The 15,489-nt window shown below is 53.6% G+C and overlaps 1 protein-coding gene across 5 annotated transcripts in view; it reads left to right on the forward strand.

The window, feature by feature from the left end:
• The window catches only part of SNX29 (sorting nexin 29), a 441,832-nt gene that overhangs the window by 315,057 nt on the left and 111,286 nt on the right, over positions 1-15,489 (forward strand). For 3 of the 5 annotated variants that reach the window (XM_036226319.1, XM_036226317.1, XM_036226318.1), the window contains exon 19: positions 329-1,009. The exons of the other annotated variants lie outside the window; for them this stretch is intronic. In XM_036226319.1, coding sequence (XP_036082212.1) covers positions 329-994 — 666 coding nt within the window. In that variant the 3' untranslated portion in view covers positions 995-1,009. Of the gene's footprint in view, positions 1-328; positions 1,010-15,489 lie in introns of those variants that run through there. 5 annotated transcript variants of the gene reach the window in all.

Genomic DNA, 15,489 nt, shown 5'->3' on the forward strand with positions numbered 1-15,489 from the left:
TGGTGACGAGGTAATTTTCTCACAGGGCAGAGAGAGCTGTGAAGACCAGAGCGTGGCATTGAGAGGCCCTGAGAATGGGAGAGATTCCCCGAGGCAGAGACTTTCAGCCTGAATTTATAAAGTCAGAGGGTGTTAGAGTTCGAGGAAAATGGAGAGCCGACCTCTGAGAGAGTTTGAGTTTTGAAAGATGTATTTAATACTATGACTTTATATTTGGAAAACTGAAAAAAAGACACTGGCTTCGTAAAGCGGCCTGTAGGCAGAGGTGGGCACGCTGTCTGGGACTGGGATGTCCAGGCTTAGCTCCCTTTTCATATTTGCCTTTCAGAAGGGGCAACCGGAAGTGCCTTATGGCTCACCCTGCCTCGGAGCCCTCGGCCTCCTGCTGTGTCTCGGGGCTGCCTCCCCCTCCGTCCCTCTCCGCACTCGCTGTGCCCCGGTGACCCAGGTTCTCCCGAGGGAGCGGCTCAGGGCCGCCGGCTGTTCCGGAGGGTCAGAGTGTGGTACTGAGCAGTTCGCGCATCATGGAGATCGGCAGCTTTTCTCTGTTTCGTGTCACCGTGGTCACTTACTGAATGTCCGCCTTCAGCTGGGAAGGAAGGCGTGGGGCCGGGCGAGGTGCACCTGTGAAGGAAGCAGCTGCGTTCCAGTGGAGAAGGTGGATGTTTGCTCATGGCACGTCTGGGGATGTACAAACCCAGCAAAGGGTACAGCCACGCCACCCTCGCTGACAACGTGGGGGTGTCTCCTAATTGCAGGCACGCTGCTGCCCGCCTTGCCCCATCCCCGGCCTCGGTCCCCTCCAGTCTGGTGGTCTCTTAGGACCCCTGGGTTCAAAGCCATCGCTCCCCTGCCCGAGCTGGAGCTGAGACGCCCCTGGGCCCCGAGGCGGCCTGCCTGGACCCCCGCTCCAGGGCCTCCGTCCTGGCCTTCCCAGCCCCTCCTCGGATGTAGGAACCGGGGTGCGGGGTGCGGGGGACGGTGGCACCTGTGAGCTGGAGAAGGAGGGGATCAGCTTTACTCTTCAGTGCAGCAGAAACGGCCTCGTCCGTCCCCCTTCCCTCCGCGTCACGGGCGCGGCGGGCGGCTCTGCGAACTGGCAGGGACGCTGGCGGACCCCGCGCCAGGCGCCGCCGCCCCGGCCGTCTGCCCCTCGTCAGCCTGGGGCCTGCAGAGCTGCCTCGCGGGCCGTCCCCGTCTCCGCTTACTGTTTCCAGCGGTGTCCGTTCCGAGGCTACCTGAAGTCTTTTGCCACGTGAGGCGGGATGTAGATAATGGCGTAAGAAAGTCAGAGGGGTGTCGGGGAGACAGCCTCTCCCCGTGGCGCGGTGAGCACGGCTTCGGGGGCCCCCGTCCGCGCGCTCCCCATCCCCGTCTTCACCTCCCCCACGGGAGAGAGAGAACCCTCAGGAGGAATCACTGTCCGAGGCATCCGTCTGCCTTTCCCGCGGTAATTCTCGTTCCCAGGTCCCCCAGTCAGGCCCAGCTGGCCCTGGGTTGTCCCCTTGCTTGAAGGGGGATTTCTGGTGAAAGTGCAGGTCCTGACAAAGACACTTTCCACCCTGGCTTCTGTTTTTCAGAGGTTGTTGTTGTTTTTGTTTTATTTCATTTTTGTTTATTTTTTTTAAAGAGAGACTTCTTTGCATTTTGTTGGCACCCTGAGGGGACAGGTGGGGGCCGGGAGCAGGAGCCGAAGCTCTAGGCGGCAGGGTTCCAGAACATTCAAGACCTCCAGGTGAGGCGAGGGTCCCAGCCTGGGCGGAGGTTCCAGCCTGCCTCGTGTGGCGTGCGAGCAGAAAACCAGGACCCCGAAGACCGGCAGCAGGCATGGTCGGAGGCTGGAGGCCCCTCCGCGTGATCCAGGCACCACGCGAGCACCCGCGTTATCCCGCAGGCCCGGGACGGGCGCAGGCCCCAGTAATGGCTCAGACGGCCCTTCCCACCAATGCAGCAGGACCGCCCTGGAGTCTTGATTGAAACGCAGTCAACAGTGACTTCTGGAAGTCTTGACTTTCAAGCCCACCGCAGGCTCCATACGACGTGTTTGAATGGGGTCTTGCAATTACACAGGAAGGACGGGTCGTCCCCTCTCCCTGTTCCCTTCACCGGAACAAAATATATTTTTAAAAAATCCAAGATGAATTAATTCAGCCAGGAAGGTCTCCTTGCTGGAGGGTCAGTGTTTACGTCTCAGGACGCTGCACGGTCCAAGGCCCAGTGTCTGCATCCATCACAGCTCCGTCCTTCCTGCCTGGTGACAAGGGCCGGCCTGTCGTTTGCAGCAGGAAGAATGAGGTGCCCAGCCTCCCAGGAGATTATCTCCCTCCTGCAGGGAATGAATTAAGGCCAGGAGAGGGGACTTGGCCAGGGATGACGGGTGGACGAAGTCCTCTCCTCACCCAGTCTCCACGGAGAAGAGGTGGCGTGTTCTGTAAAGTGCCACTCCGCGTGTCCCTTTGCCCCCTAACTCGGGTCAGGAGCACCCAGTCTTTCCTCTAATGCACCCAAAGTGGTTTGATTTTTTTTTTTTTTGTATGGGGTGGTGAAAGCAATTCGCAAAATTCGCATCTGCCCCAGGGAGGAGCTCTTAGGCTAGAGGACAAGGCAGGAAGCCACCCCAGATGCTTGTCCGGGGAGCCTTGGTGGTGGAGAGCGACTTCCTACCAGCATGCGCCCAGACCCTGCCCCCCTTTCTCTCACGCCTGTCCCCCGCCTTGGCAGGTGGGCGCAGAGGACGTGGAGCTCTTGTAGGCTCATCCTCAGGTTTTGCGACTGCAGCAGCCCCTCACGTTGGCCAGCGGGGAGAGAGCAAACCAGAACGGGCAGTTCTCCGCTCACATCCGGAACCAGCAGGGCCGCTCACGGTCCCTCCTCCGCAAAAGCCTAGTTCCTTTCAGCTTCTGTTAAACTGTCTCCTTCACTCCACTTAGCACCGAGGCAAGGAAAGCCCAGGAGTTTGGGGCCACAGCGCAGTCACTCATTCATTCATCAAACTCTTACTGAGCCGGCCCTGCGTGCCAAGCCATGCCGGGTTACGTCATCAGGAGGAGTAGGGACGGGCCCGCCCTCCGGAGCCTCCAGCCTGGGAGCTACCCTGAGTGCATTCTGCTCCATGCTCCATCCATGAGTTATCATTTAAAAATTGTTGTGTTTTCCGCTGGCCGGCTCTCTCTGGGTTTCACACGGCAAGGCCGGACTTTGCCTGCAGCGTACCGCTTACATTCAGAGTTTAGAGGGCCCTGGTTCCAGAACGAGCTTCGACGGAAACCACCTCTTTCCAGGCGTACTTGCTGCTTTCATGCTGGGAGCTCCTGGGAGCCCAGCATCTGTCTGAGGCCCCGGGGGGTGACAGCCTCCCTCTGGGGCATTGGGGAGGAAGACAGGCTCAGGTGTCAGCACGGAGCAGGGTCGTCTCTCGTTTTCCTCCTCTCTTCTTGCTCCAGGACTCCGCGCCCTCTGTTCGCTCCCTTCCCCCTTTCCTAGTTTCCTAGTCTCCCTACCTCTCTCTCTCTCTCTCTCTCTCTCTCTCTCTCTCTCTCTCTCTCTCTCTCTCTCTCTCTCTCTCTCTCTCTCTCGTTCTGCTTCCTTCTCTTCTCTTCTCCTTTCTCCTCTGCCTCCCATTTGCTTCCTCCCTGTCATCCCTCCTCCTCCTTCCATCTCTCCCTCTCCGCTTTGCATCTCCTTTCTTTCCCAGTCACCTCCTTACTTTCCTTCTCTCTCTGCCCATTTTTTGTCCTTGACGCAGAGGGAATTCATAGCTCACCGTACCTGCCCGTGTCCCTCGTGCCCCGGGAAGGAGGCTTCGCGGCCACAGGTGTGTGAGCATTTTCTGCCTTGCGTCGTGGGGCGGCTTCTCAGTGTTCCTCTTTCTCTTCCTTTTGGCTGCAGACTTTCTTCTCTGAGCTTTTGGCAATGGGGGGGGGGGGGGAGGGATTAGATGAAGTGTGGGGGATGGGTTTTTTTTCCTGGAAACCTGAACCCATGCGAATGTGGCAGCCCCAAGCTCCTGTCCCTGAGAGTTGTTTGAAATTGGAGGACCCCTGCATGCTGGGAAGGCTTCCCTGGCATGATTACCTGGTTATTTCTAATAATATTCACCTGCAATGTTTTAATGCCCAATTATTCTATAACGGAGTTAAAATCAGTGTCAATTGATTGAAGGTAGTCCTATTCTTAAAACGGGAGGAACTTTATTGCTTTTCATCAATTGCTGTAAAACCAGATGTCAGCATCCTGTAAATTAATCTGATCAGTAAAGAAAGCAGATTTCCAGTCACAACATGAGTCAGAGAGAGGATGTTTATATTGATGATGAGAGCTTTCTCTCTCTCTCTCTCTCTTTCTAAAAAGATTTTTTCCAAGTGGAGCAGTTAGGAAGGGGAAGGCGGGGCCTGCTTTACCTGGTTGTGGTCTTGAGATTTCTGGGTGTAGTTTGGTCATCTGCACCAGCGGCTGGGGGTTTCTTTCGTGTTTCTGGGGTTTTCCGCACATGTCCAATAACAGTTCTGGGCCTGAGACTTTGGGGTCTTCTACTCAGAGTCAGCTCATGTGTCCCTTCTCCAAGAAACTTCCCTGCCATCATCAGGGGCCGTCATGGTAAACCTGCCCAAAGTTGTCTGATGTCTTTTGCAAGACTGAGGACCAGGGGTGGGGTGGGGCAAGGATGCTGCTTGACACCCTAAAATGCCCAGGATAGCCCCCCAACAGCAGCCAGACTAAGGATACCAGCCGTGCTGCAGTGGAGAAACTCCCGTCTGTGGGAGGCAGACGGCGCATGCTCTCAGTTCTGGTGCTTACTTCGCTGGGCCTGGCTGGTCCTGGCTGGTCCTGGCTGGTCCTGGGCTTGCTCCCTGTGGGTGGGTCTGCATGGGAGCTGCGTCTCGGCCCCCAGGGCCAGTGGTCGTGGTTGCATCCGAGCAGTCCTGGGGGCCCGTATGGGCAGGGCCCTCTAGATACGGCCATCTCTGATGTAGGACCCAGCCTGCTCCTGTGCTGTGATCGTCATTCACTTCCAGTCCAGGGCCCCTCGAATTGGGACAACGTGGGAGACTAGCTGACCACATTGGTTGCCTAGCAGAAGCAATCAAGGCCGCGCATAGCTTGAATTTCAGGGGCTCAGTGTCCTGGGAACTCAGCCTCCATTCCTCCGAGAGCTGCTTTGCTGTCTGCTGTCTCCGCTCGCAGCCAGGCGCGGTGGCAGGACAGCGGCGGGCATCTCCGGGCAGGCGTCCCCTCAGCTCAGCCGCCCCCAGTACAGAGGCCTCAGTCTCGGAATTGATTCTCATTGACTCTTGCGGGCGGGCCGCACCCCTCGTCCGCCAACCGCTGTGTCCAAATGAGCGCCATGCTTGCAGGTCACGTACCTGCTGCTGAACAGCAGTTTCGTGGGAGAAGGGTGTTTCCTCAGAGGCAAATGAGGATGAGGATGCTCTTACCAGCGGAACTGGCTTTGCTATCAGACTGGCCGAAACAGCGCACGTCCACTGGAGCCTTCGGGCTGCCCGCAGCCTGGCTCAGCTTGGGAGCCAGTTTGGTGATATTCATGCGTCTCTGCACCGAGGTTTCTCATCTGCAGCACCACCGATATTTTGGGCTGGATAATTCTTTGTGGTGGGGGCCCGTCCCATGTATTTTAGGGTATTGAGCAGCATCCCTGGCTCCTACGCAGTAGCACCCATACCCTTTCCTTAGTCATGATGACTCAGGATGTCTCCAGACATTGCCAGATGGCCCCTGGGGCACAATTGCCAGGTCGAGAACTGCTGCTCTACATGGATACATTGAATGTTATGGTTTTATTTTGTTTTGTTGGACATACATGGGATCATGTAAGGCATGCCTTCCTTTTCGCTCTCTTTAGGCTTCTGCAGATTATTTACTAGAATGAGGAAAACATTATTGAAGTAACTATTATGATGATGGATACTTAGATTGTTTTATTTCCTGACCATTGCAAACAAAGCTGCCAGAATTATCCTTATATAGACCTCCTTGTACATATTAGAGCTATTTTTCTAGGATAAATAGCTAGAAGTGGATTTGCTGAGGTGAAGAGAATCCACATTTTTTATTTTAATAGGCCCAGCTAAATTGCTTTCCAAAAGTGCTGAGTCAATTTTCAGTCACACCAACAAGGTAAAAAAAGGATCCTGTGTCCCCACGTCCTTGCCACCACTGGGTATTATCAATCTTTCAAATTTACCAATCCAATACAGGGGAAAATTACATTTCATTGATGTTTGAATTTGCATTTTCCTTATTGCTCGTGAGGTCCAGTGTGTGTCTATGCTTTAATTTGCCATTTGCATTTTCATTTGGCAAATTGCCTATTTGTGTCCTTGTCTCATTGTTAACAGTATTGTTCATCACTTTCTTGTCAATCATTATCCTTCGGAGAGTAATCCTTTGTACCAGCGGTCCCCAGCCTTTCTGGCACCAGGGACCGGTGCTCCTGTGAGAATCTAATGCCTGATGATCTGAGGCGGAGCTGAGGCGGTGATGCTGGCGCTGGGGAGCGGCTGCAGATACAGCTGAAGCTTCTCTCGCTTGCCGCTTACCTCCTGCTGTGTGGTTCCTAACGGGCCACGGACCAGTACCAGTCTGTGGCCTGTGGTTTGAGGACCCCAGCTTTGTACTATATTGTTCAATCTTTTGCTCGTCTTTTGAGTTTATTTATGAGATTCATTGAGTGTTCTTTTGTTTCCTTGTCTCCCAGTCTTGGGAAGCAGAGCACTTCCTGGGTACCTGCTGAAGTTCTATGCTGATTTCATTTCATCGTCGCAACAGCCCTGAGCTTTTTGTAGACAGCCTTTCCATTTTAGAGGTAGAGAAAGAGGTGTTCACAATGGTTAGTAAATAACTTGTCCAAAGTCACGGAGCTCAAAGTGTCAGAGCCAGAGTCACTGCCAGTCTCCCCACCGTAAGCCTGGTTTCTTTACCTGGACTCCCAACTGCCTCCCGAGGACAGGACAGACGCCAGAGGGTGCAAGTTGGAGAGAAACAGGGTTTGGCTCATCTATCAGTCTCTCCTACTGTCTGTCCGAGAACTGATCCCTGCCTACCCTCCGCCGCCTGCCACATTTGACTCATGTCCCGTGCAGGAGAGATAGGATGACCCTGCCCCTTTCCAAGTTTATAAATCTGTGCAAACTTTGCTGACTCTCGGATTTTCCTGGTCTGCGTGGGTGAACAGGAACGTCAGCAGTGAACAGTATCTGTCACGGCTGATTTTGCTGTCACAGCGTTACAGTGGGTACACAGGTACCCAAACATCTTGAGGCTGACCCAGCTGCAAGCAGCAGCTACTATGCTGACTGCCCCCCAGCCTCGCGCTTCTTGGGGGTAGCTCTCTCTGAGCTCTTTGCAGCCCTCAGAGTTGGAACTACAGACTGAAGACTTGCCCTTGCCCCAGGGTGTCCCAGAGCAGGGGGCGTGGCTCCGCAAAAGCCCGACGCCTGGGTTCTCGCCAAGGCCTTCTGGCTTTACATCCCTGGCCCGGACCTGGCCCCTGAAGTCTAGACCCATGGCCCATGGTGTGCCACCCCGTGCAGGCTGTGATCTGCAACTCTGAGGTGCTGACCACACCCACCGTTCCCCCGGGGGAAGGTCAGCCCCTGAAGCCGCAGCTGTGTGGCAGTTTGTTCACTGCTTAGAACATGGGAGATACGCTCATTGCATATTTGACGACGGACTCACTGACTGAGGCTTTCTAGTGGGAGGCCCCTGTCTGCCACCTGGAGGTCATGCTCTTGACTTCAGTTCTCCAACTGTAGTATATCCCGTTGGGGACCGCTCATCAGAGTTCTCACTTTGGATTTGTTATGAAACTCTTTCCTAAATCCCCAAGGCCTCCGCCCTGGATCGTTCCTCTTACCATTCAAGTTCGGCTTTGCCTCAGTGTCCTTACGGATTCAGACAGCTTTCCTCATGGTTTGCAACTGGCCCAGCCCCAGGTCGGAAAGTTGTGCCTGCCCGAGGCATTATGCTGGCCTGCAGTGCAGTAGGGGTTTAGTTTCTATAAAGTTCAGTGGTCGAGGGTGCCCCATATCTCCAGGTGTAATCCCCAAACTTTCCCATAATCACCTTTACGCCCTCAGGGCCCCCATCCCAGCACCTGCCCCAACACCTCAGGTATTGGGGGTAAGAGTTTAGGATCAGCGAGAAGGTCAGAGTATAGGATGAGCTGAAGTGTTCCTGTGAGTCAGGCTCTGTGCGAGGTCCTGGGGTTCCATTAGTGAACAGTGTAGATGGGGTTCCCTCGCCCCCACCGTTGCAGCTTGCAATCTTATCCGAGAAGGGACTTTAAACATGTTAATGTAAAGATAATGTAGATGTAAATATATAGTTACAAACTGTGTTTGTGCTCTGAAGGAGTGCTAAATAGGCTTCCAGAAATTATGAGAGGCGGCTCAGTTAAATTGGGGATAAGAAGGAGATTCTTTGAGGGCATCTGCTCATTCCCGGAGGACGATTTAGAGTTAGCTAAGTAACCAGAAGAGGACCATTCCAGGCAGAGGGAACAGTGTATATAAAGCCCTTGAGGTGGGAAAGAATGTGGAGCACCTGAGGAACCGAGAGGTTGGTGTGGAGTGGAGGAGAAGCAGGCGACAGGCTCAGGGCACTGCAGACTGCTGGACCCGTCCGTGTGTCCATCCACCCGCCCACCCGCCTGCCTAATCACTGTTGCAGCAGTCCAGGTGAGAGAGGACGGTGAGCAGGGTGGCCATGCAGAGGAGAGGGGGCGATGTGTCTGAGATGTACGTTCATCAGGGTTTCTGGGTACCAGAGATCGTGGTTCTAATGTGGACTCTAGAATCGCCCCAAGCTTAAATCCAAGATCTGTCACGTAATTTGTCATCAAATGACCTTTTATGATAGAAGCTATATAATCTTGTCAAGGTCACAATTTTAAAATAGAGATGCCACCTCCTTCACAGGGCTGCAGTGAACATAAATGAAAGCATTTCGCTAAAGCGCTGAGCCGCAGGCCTGGCCCGCTCTGTGGGTGGAAGGGGCCCGGGGATTACAGTCGCCATGGCTGTTCGCTCAACCAGACGAGCACGCACCTGTGCGAGGGGTGGTGTGCGCACCACGTGCACACTCGTAGACCTGCAGACGTGCTCCGCTCCGGCCGACGTCTGAACCCACGTTCCCCTCCCCTTCCTTCCGGTCCGTGCAGTGTTTGGGCGCACGCGTGTGCCCGTCCAGCCTTTGCCGCCAGGCGTGATCGAGACTTCAGGACCTGAAGTGCCGTGCGGAGCTTCCGGGCTCGGCGGCGGGGAGCTGCACACTCTGAGCACGCGGTGCGGCTCGCCCCAGCGATCACCCTGAGGCTGTGGGTGCAGCAGGTAGAAACCGTTTGCAAGCAATTAGGCAGCTGTTCAGATGTCGGCTGTTATGATTTATGTTTATGCGACGAATGCGTTCCCACGGGCTGCGATGTGGGAACACTCACTTTTATTTCTGCGTGTGCAAAAACGGCACGTGCAAGTGCCGGTCCCGGCTGGGGCGAGCTCTTCTACGAGCTCCGGACCTCGGGTGGTGCTGGCCTTGTGCGGCAGGCCTTGTGCGTCACCTTAGAGCTCTCACGGGAACCGAGGCGCTCGCACGACAGGGCTGCTGTGTGTGTTTTTGGCCCTCTGCGCCGGGCTTGGAGAAGCCTCTGTCTCCTAATGAGGTAGAAAGGGTGGGGCTGTTTCTTTAAGCTTCGGATCTTTTTCCTCCACCCCTTCCAGATCCAGAAAAGCATCTCGAGTCCAACCTTTAAAGGTTATCTCCTTTTGCCGCCGGCAGACTCATCCCGAGAGACTGTAAATTCCCGCTCCTTGCCAGACTTCCCGGCAGAGTGAAGTTCCGTCAGGCTGCTCCGTGTCTAGAGCTGGAGGAGGCCGCTCGAGCTGGCGGCTTGTGGAGGCTGCTTTTCAAGGGCCAACAGAGAGGAGTATGCGAAAAATGTGTGGGGTGCTGACGGCAGCCTCGAAGTCTCAAGGGCCCAGATTTGACTGTCACACAGGATGGGGGAGCTGGGCGGGAGGCATCGCACCCCTGGGGTCGTGATGCTGCTGGTCTGTCGGGAGGCGGCTGGGAGGCAGAGCGCCAGGGCGGACTCGGAGGCAAACAAGGTGCCAACGGGTCAGTTCCCGGAAGACGTGGCAAGGCAAGCAAGCTGCAGTTCGCAGCATGTGTTTTAGAGGAAGCTACGTGGTGGACTATGGAAGTAACTGCGTCATGTTGCCGAGTCTGTCTCTCTCCCGGCTGTTTCTCCATGAATCTATTTATGAAGGAGGAAGTGGGGAATGGATACACGGGCCGCTGCGGAGTGAGCCCTGATGTTCATGGAGGCTTCATAGACATAATTGTGGTTCCTTGGCACCACCCCGTGACCTGCCCAACGCAACACCGCTAGTGAGTAGCAGGGCTGAGCCACACGTCTAGGTCTAGGGACCTTCCAGCTCTCTGGTCCTTAAGAGAAAAAGGTGCCTCTCTCACCTGAGGTTCCCTAGAGAGAACGTGAAGTGAAGAGGAGGATGGCGAGTGATGAGGAGGATGGCGGTGATGTGGGGGCGATGGTCGAGGGCGGTCGATGGTGGCGAGGTCGGTGAGAGGATGGGGGGGCGACGGCAGCAGCTGCCCCCCGAGTGCCCTCCATGCGCCAGACATCGTGCCACGTTCTCGCCATGTTTTGTCTCCTCAAACTCACGCCACCCCGATGGGAAAGTTCTGATTACAGCTGTTTTCCTCGAATATCCTGTCCGTGCGAAGGAAAAGCACATCAAGCAAGACCCAGGAATCTTTTCGCTGTCGAGAGGAAGCTTTTTCACATCCCAGCTAGCTGGCTTTCAGGTATTCACGGCCAAGGGCTTAGCAGAGCCCCAGGAGCCGAAAGGCCTCTTGGGACCTGAGACCTGCCTTGGGACCTTGGCTCGTGCTCTCTCCCCGACTAGGTCTTTGCCTGGGCTTGCTAAAAACACAAAGTAGGCTGCTTTGAATTTTCACCCCCTTGGCTTTTCGGAGTAGGACCATCACTTCGGACTTCTAGGTCTTTTCATGAAAAATAAAGACTCTGTGTCTGGCTTGGCGCCTGTTAATCAGCTTTTTAAACTCCCTGGGCTTTGGAGCCCGGGAGATCAGGATGCAGAGGCCACCTCTGTTGCTTACCAGCTGCATGATCTCGGGTGAGCACTTCGCCTTTCTGTGCCTCGTTTTCTTCATCTGTAAAATGTAGCTACTGACCGCCTCATGTTTAGGGCTGATGCGAGAACTAAGTGGGATTTATGGGCAAAGTGCCAAGCACAGCACCTGCCCCATAGTAGGTGCTTAGCAACACGCGTCTCCTCCACGCTCCCATCTTGCTGTCAAACTGCAGCATTATATTTCTTTACGCGTTTGCTTGTTGTCTGTCTCTCACTTCCTTCATGAATACTGTCTTGTGTTTCTGCCGTATCCCAGTACCTAGACCAGGGCTTGTCGATAAACGTTTATTAAATGAAGGAACAGGGAAACAAACGAGTATACAGTATGGAAAGCCAGCGCCTTGCACAGAGTCAAGGCATGTGGCAAAAGGCGAGGCTAGCGAGGCGGGCACGGCCTTGTGTCCAGGCTGGTGGTTTTTCTCCCCATAGAGTGTGAGCTCCACGCAGTGAAGCTGGCAGGTGTCTTCTGAACTGGTTGGTCAGAGGGAAGCAGGACCACACGGGTGGCCTCGGCTTCGCATGGGTCTGTGTCAGGGCCTCACAGATGTGATCGGAAAGACTCAGTCGTAAAGGGAGGACATGTGCTTTTCAGATCCCAGGAGCCAGTTTCTGTTTCCACAGGACAGCGCAATGACTTCGTCTTGCCAACCTCGATTAGAGGTAAAAGGAAGAGCCCTTCAGAAGTGGGATGCGGGGTCTGTCTAGGGTGTGGCCATGGCCCGAGGCTGGAGTCCCTGGCCCAGTGGCCCGTGATCACTTCCTGTGCTTCACCTTAGGCAGTGTGTATGTGCACACACACACGCACGCACGCTCTTTCTGCCAGTGCATATTTTACAAAGAAAATTGGAGAAAGAACTTTATTATGAATGGTCGTATCTCTCAAATGTGCTGATAACATGAGGACAATAATGTCTGGCTCACAGCCCCTCCCAAGGCCACTAGAATCTCGGTAAACAGCCTTTTTGAGGACCAGAGGCTTCAGAGACTTCTGGTACTGGCAAATTATTACTAATAACATCTAAATGTCTTCATTGGCAATAAGAAGCAGGAATCATATAAGCACCTAGGGGCTTAATTTAAGGTGAAATATGCATGGGGAGGCGCATATAGCAAGCAGAAATCGTGAAATCGTTTACTTGATTGTTGAAACAGATCTTGTACTTGAGAGTGGGGCCTTCGGTGTACTTGTCACCCATATTCTTCATTCCTTCCCTCCTTCCTCTCTCGCTCCCTCCCTCTCCCCCCTCCATCCTCTGTTATGGATCGGGCACTATATTAAAGACTCGGTTGCAGTAATGGGAGAGTATAGACGAGGTTCTCGTGACCATGAAGTTACAGTCTAGTGAGGGGAAAACAAATACAAATTAACCACATAAATAAATTAAAAAACCAGGATGTGCCTGTCCACAGAACCGTGGATAAATAAACTGCAGTACGTATATAATCACACGCTAGAACACTGGTCAGCAAGGAGAATGAAGATCTGTAATTGCATTCGGTGATATTGATGAATCTTACAACGTTGCATTCGGTGATATTGATGAATCTTACAACGTTGAATGAAAATACAGAAAACAAACAAACGAACAATTGATTTGTATCTAAATACAGAAGTAGGCAGACTAATCCATGCTGTTGGAGATGCCAGTTGTAGTTAACAGAGAAACAAGTTTGGCTACTATGTCGTTATGAAGTCCCCCTGGCCACCAAGTCAGCCATGAAGAAGCTGAAGACAGCCAACACATTTTTTGACTGTGGATGTCAAGGCCAACGAGCACCAGCTCAGACGGGCCGTGAAGAAGCCCTATGACACTGACGAGGCCAAGGTCAACACCCTGATCAGTCCCGATGGAGAGAAGGCAGCATGTTCGACGGGCTCCCAACTGTGACGCTTTGGATGCCACCAGCAAAATTGGGAGCCTCTCAACTGAGTCCAGCTGACTAATTCTAAATATAAATTATTCACCGTAAAACAAAACACAACCAGGCCCTCGGGGGGCCTGGTGGTGAGGTGTGGGTGATGTGGGTTCCTTAGGTTGGTGGGGCCCAGGGTGCAAGTGTAGGGGCCAGAGGAGAGGAGAAAGCAGGGTCACCACACACACATGGAGAAACCAGGGCCAAAGCAGGTTCCAAAGAGGTTGGACAGAGTGACCCTCTTAATAGTCATGAGCTCAACAGATGTCATAAGGTCACAGTGTCCTCCTTAAGGGCTCCAGCCTCTGATTATCACCCACGTGTTTATTAGTGGGGGCAGCGAGCCATTGTGGCTCTGAGACCAGGGTTTGCGGAGGAGGAGGAGGAGGAGGAGCAGGGTCCTCGGCCGCACGGGCCGCCTGTTGCACGGCGTCAGTTAGATGGGGCCCTCCTGTCTGCGCCACTGACCGGAACAGTTAGAACGGAAAATGGAAGAGGGTGCCTAGCAGAGAGGCAGGCAGACAGACAGACACACACACACACCGGCCCCGTTTACATCCAGGACAGGCCTGGGCCGGTTCCCTCAAACGGGGCTAGTCCTGGAGTGCACGCGAATGGCACAGGTGGCAGGGGTCTGCTTTACCCTCGGCCGGTCCCCACTTCTAACTGCCTTTCGTACTGTGAGCCTCCGGCCGCCTAAAGCGGCGTGTTTGTGGAGACGGCTTTCGTCCGCCCTTCGGCACCACGGACACAAAGAACCATCTCCGAGCACGAAACTCGGTGTGTTTTCTGCAGGGCTAGTCTGGTCTCTCCCGTGCTGGAGACGCATGGGCCGCTGCCGCGGCCACCGCCTGCCAGGACCTTCAGGGCCGTGCTCTGGCTCTGGCCAGAGACATTTGTAAATGATTTTATTTCATTTTTTTAGTTATTTTCAAGTGTTCTAATACTTTAGCACATCGGTTAGCTGAGGCTAAGGTATGTCATTGCGACAGACAATCCTCAATCTCAGCCCCTTACACCATTTAAGCTGATTACGTTCTGTTCCCACTCGTGTTACGCGTCCATCGTGGGTTAGCCGTGGTTCTGCTCCACGTTGTCTCTCCGCCAGGATCGAGACGAAGACGCTGCCCGGAACAGGGCACCTGCCCTCATGGCAGAGGGGGATGGTGGCAGACCACACGTGGTCCTGAAAGCCTCTGCTCAGGAGTGACACCCGTCATTTCCACGAGAAGCCTGACGCCAAGGGACCAGGAGGAGTTATCCCCCCACAGGCCCTGCTGAGCAGGCCCTGGGCTCCCCAGTGGGGTAGCGATCCGAGATACCACGTGGAAAACCAGGAAAAATAGATAAGTGTCATGTAGCCGCTGAAGATGATAGTGCAGATCTTTTATGTCAGCTGGGAAGCTTATTTCTTATATATGATAAAATAGGGGAAAACGGGTAACTAAACAGGATAAATAGTTTAGTCCTATTAAAAAAAATAATTCCCCAAATTTAGAATATGTGTAATGACACAGGAAAATAAAATGGGAAGGTCCAGACCAGACGTAGCAAACTGAGATGTCTGCAGAGCCTGGCAGAGAGGAGGGGAGTCAGGTCGCCTCTGCTCGGCGCCAGGCAATTGTCACTGGGCTCTGTGTCCCCCGATCTCTCAGGCTTTTTGAAAGAAACAAAATCTGGATTTAAATGTTAAGACCTCTTATTTTTAGATGTTGACAAATAATTACAGATTTTAACCTGCGTGGACTGCCAGTTTTTCAGCCTCTGATGTGAACTCAAAATGATTTTTTCTGGTGAGATTTTTGTATGCTTTTTTTTTTTTTTTTTTTTTTTTACCTTTTTATGTATTTTCTAACTTTACCACAAAACCGGGCATTTCTTTGTGACAAATAATGATGGAGAAAACAAACAAGGAAATCACTAAGAAAAGGAAAAATCTTTTTTAGCTACAGGACTTGCTCTTGACTTTGTAACTCACTATGCAGTTGATTTAAAGCGTCCACGGTACTCGAAGCTGTAAAATGGCCAGGGACCCATTGCTGTGATCAGGAAAAGCTGAACCCCACGAAGTCACAGGGAAGGCAGCTCCTGGGCCCTTCTCGGCGGCTCGCTGGCCTGGCGCTTCGGGGTGATCGGGGCTGGCTTCTCTCGACACAGAGCTCAGTGTGCCTTACTGAAGTGATGTCGAGACTGGGAAGACACAGAAAGAAGCCAACTGTGTTAGCGGGGAGAGGAACGTCCCGAGAGCAAGTTCCCAGCCACGCTGCTCAAGAAGACCAGACGAAACACTCGGGCCCTTTAGCAGGTATTTAAATCACAGCTGCCTGCAGCCCCTCCATGTGCCAAGTGCACCTTTTGCCATTTGGGGCGCAGGGGATGGCAT

Source organism: Rousettus aegyptiacus, unplaced genomic scaffold (assembly GCF_014176215.1).
Source record: "Rousettus aegyptiacus isolate mRouAeg1 unplaced genomic scaffold, mRouAeg1.p scaffold_m13_p_8, whole genome shotgun sequence".
Taxonomy (NCBI): Eukaryota; Metazoa; Chordata; class Mammalia; order Chiroptera; family Pteropodidae; genus Rousettus; species Rousettus aegyptiacus.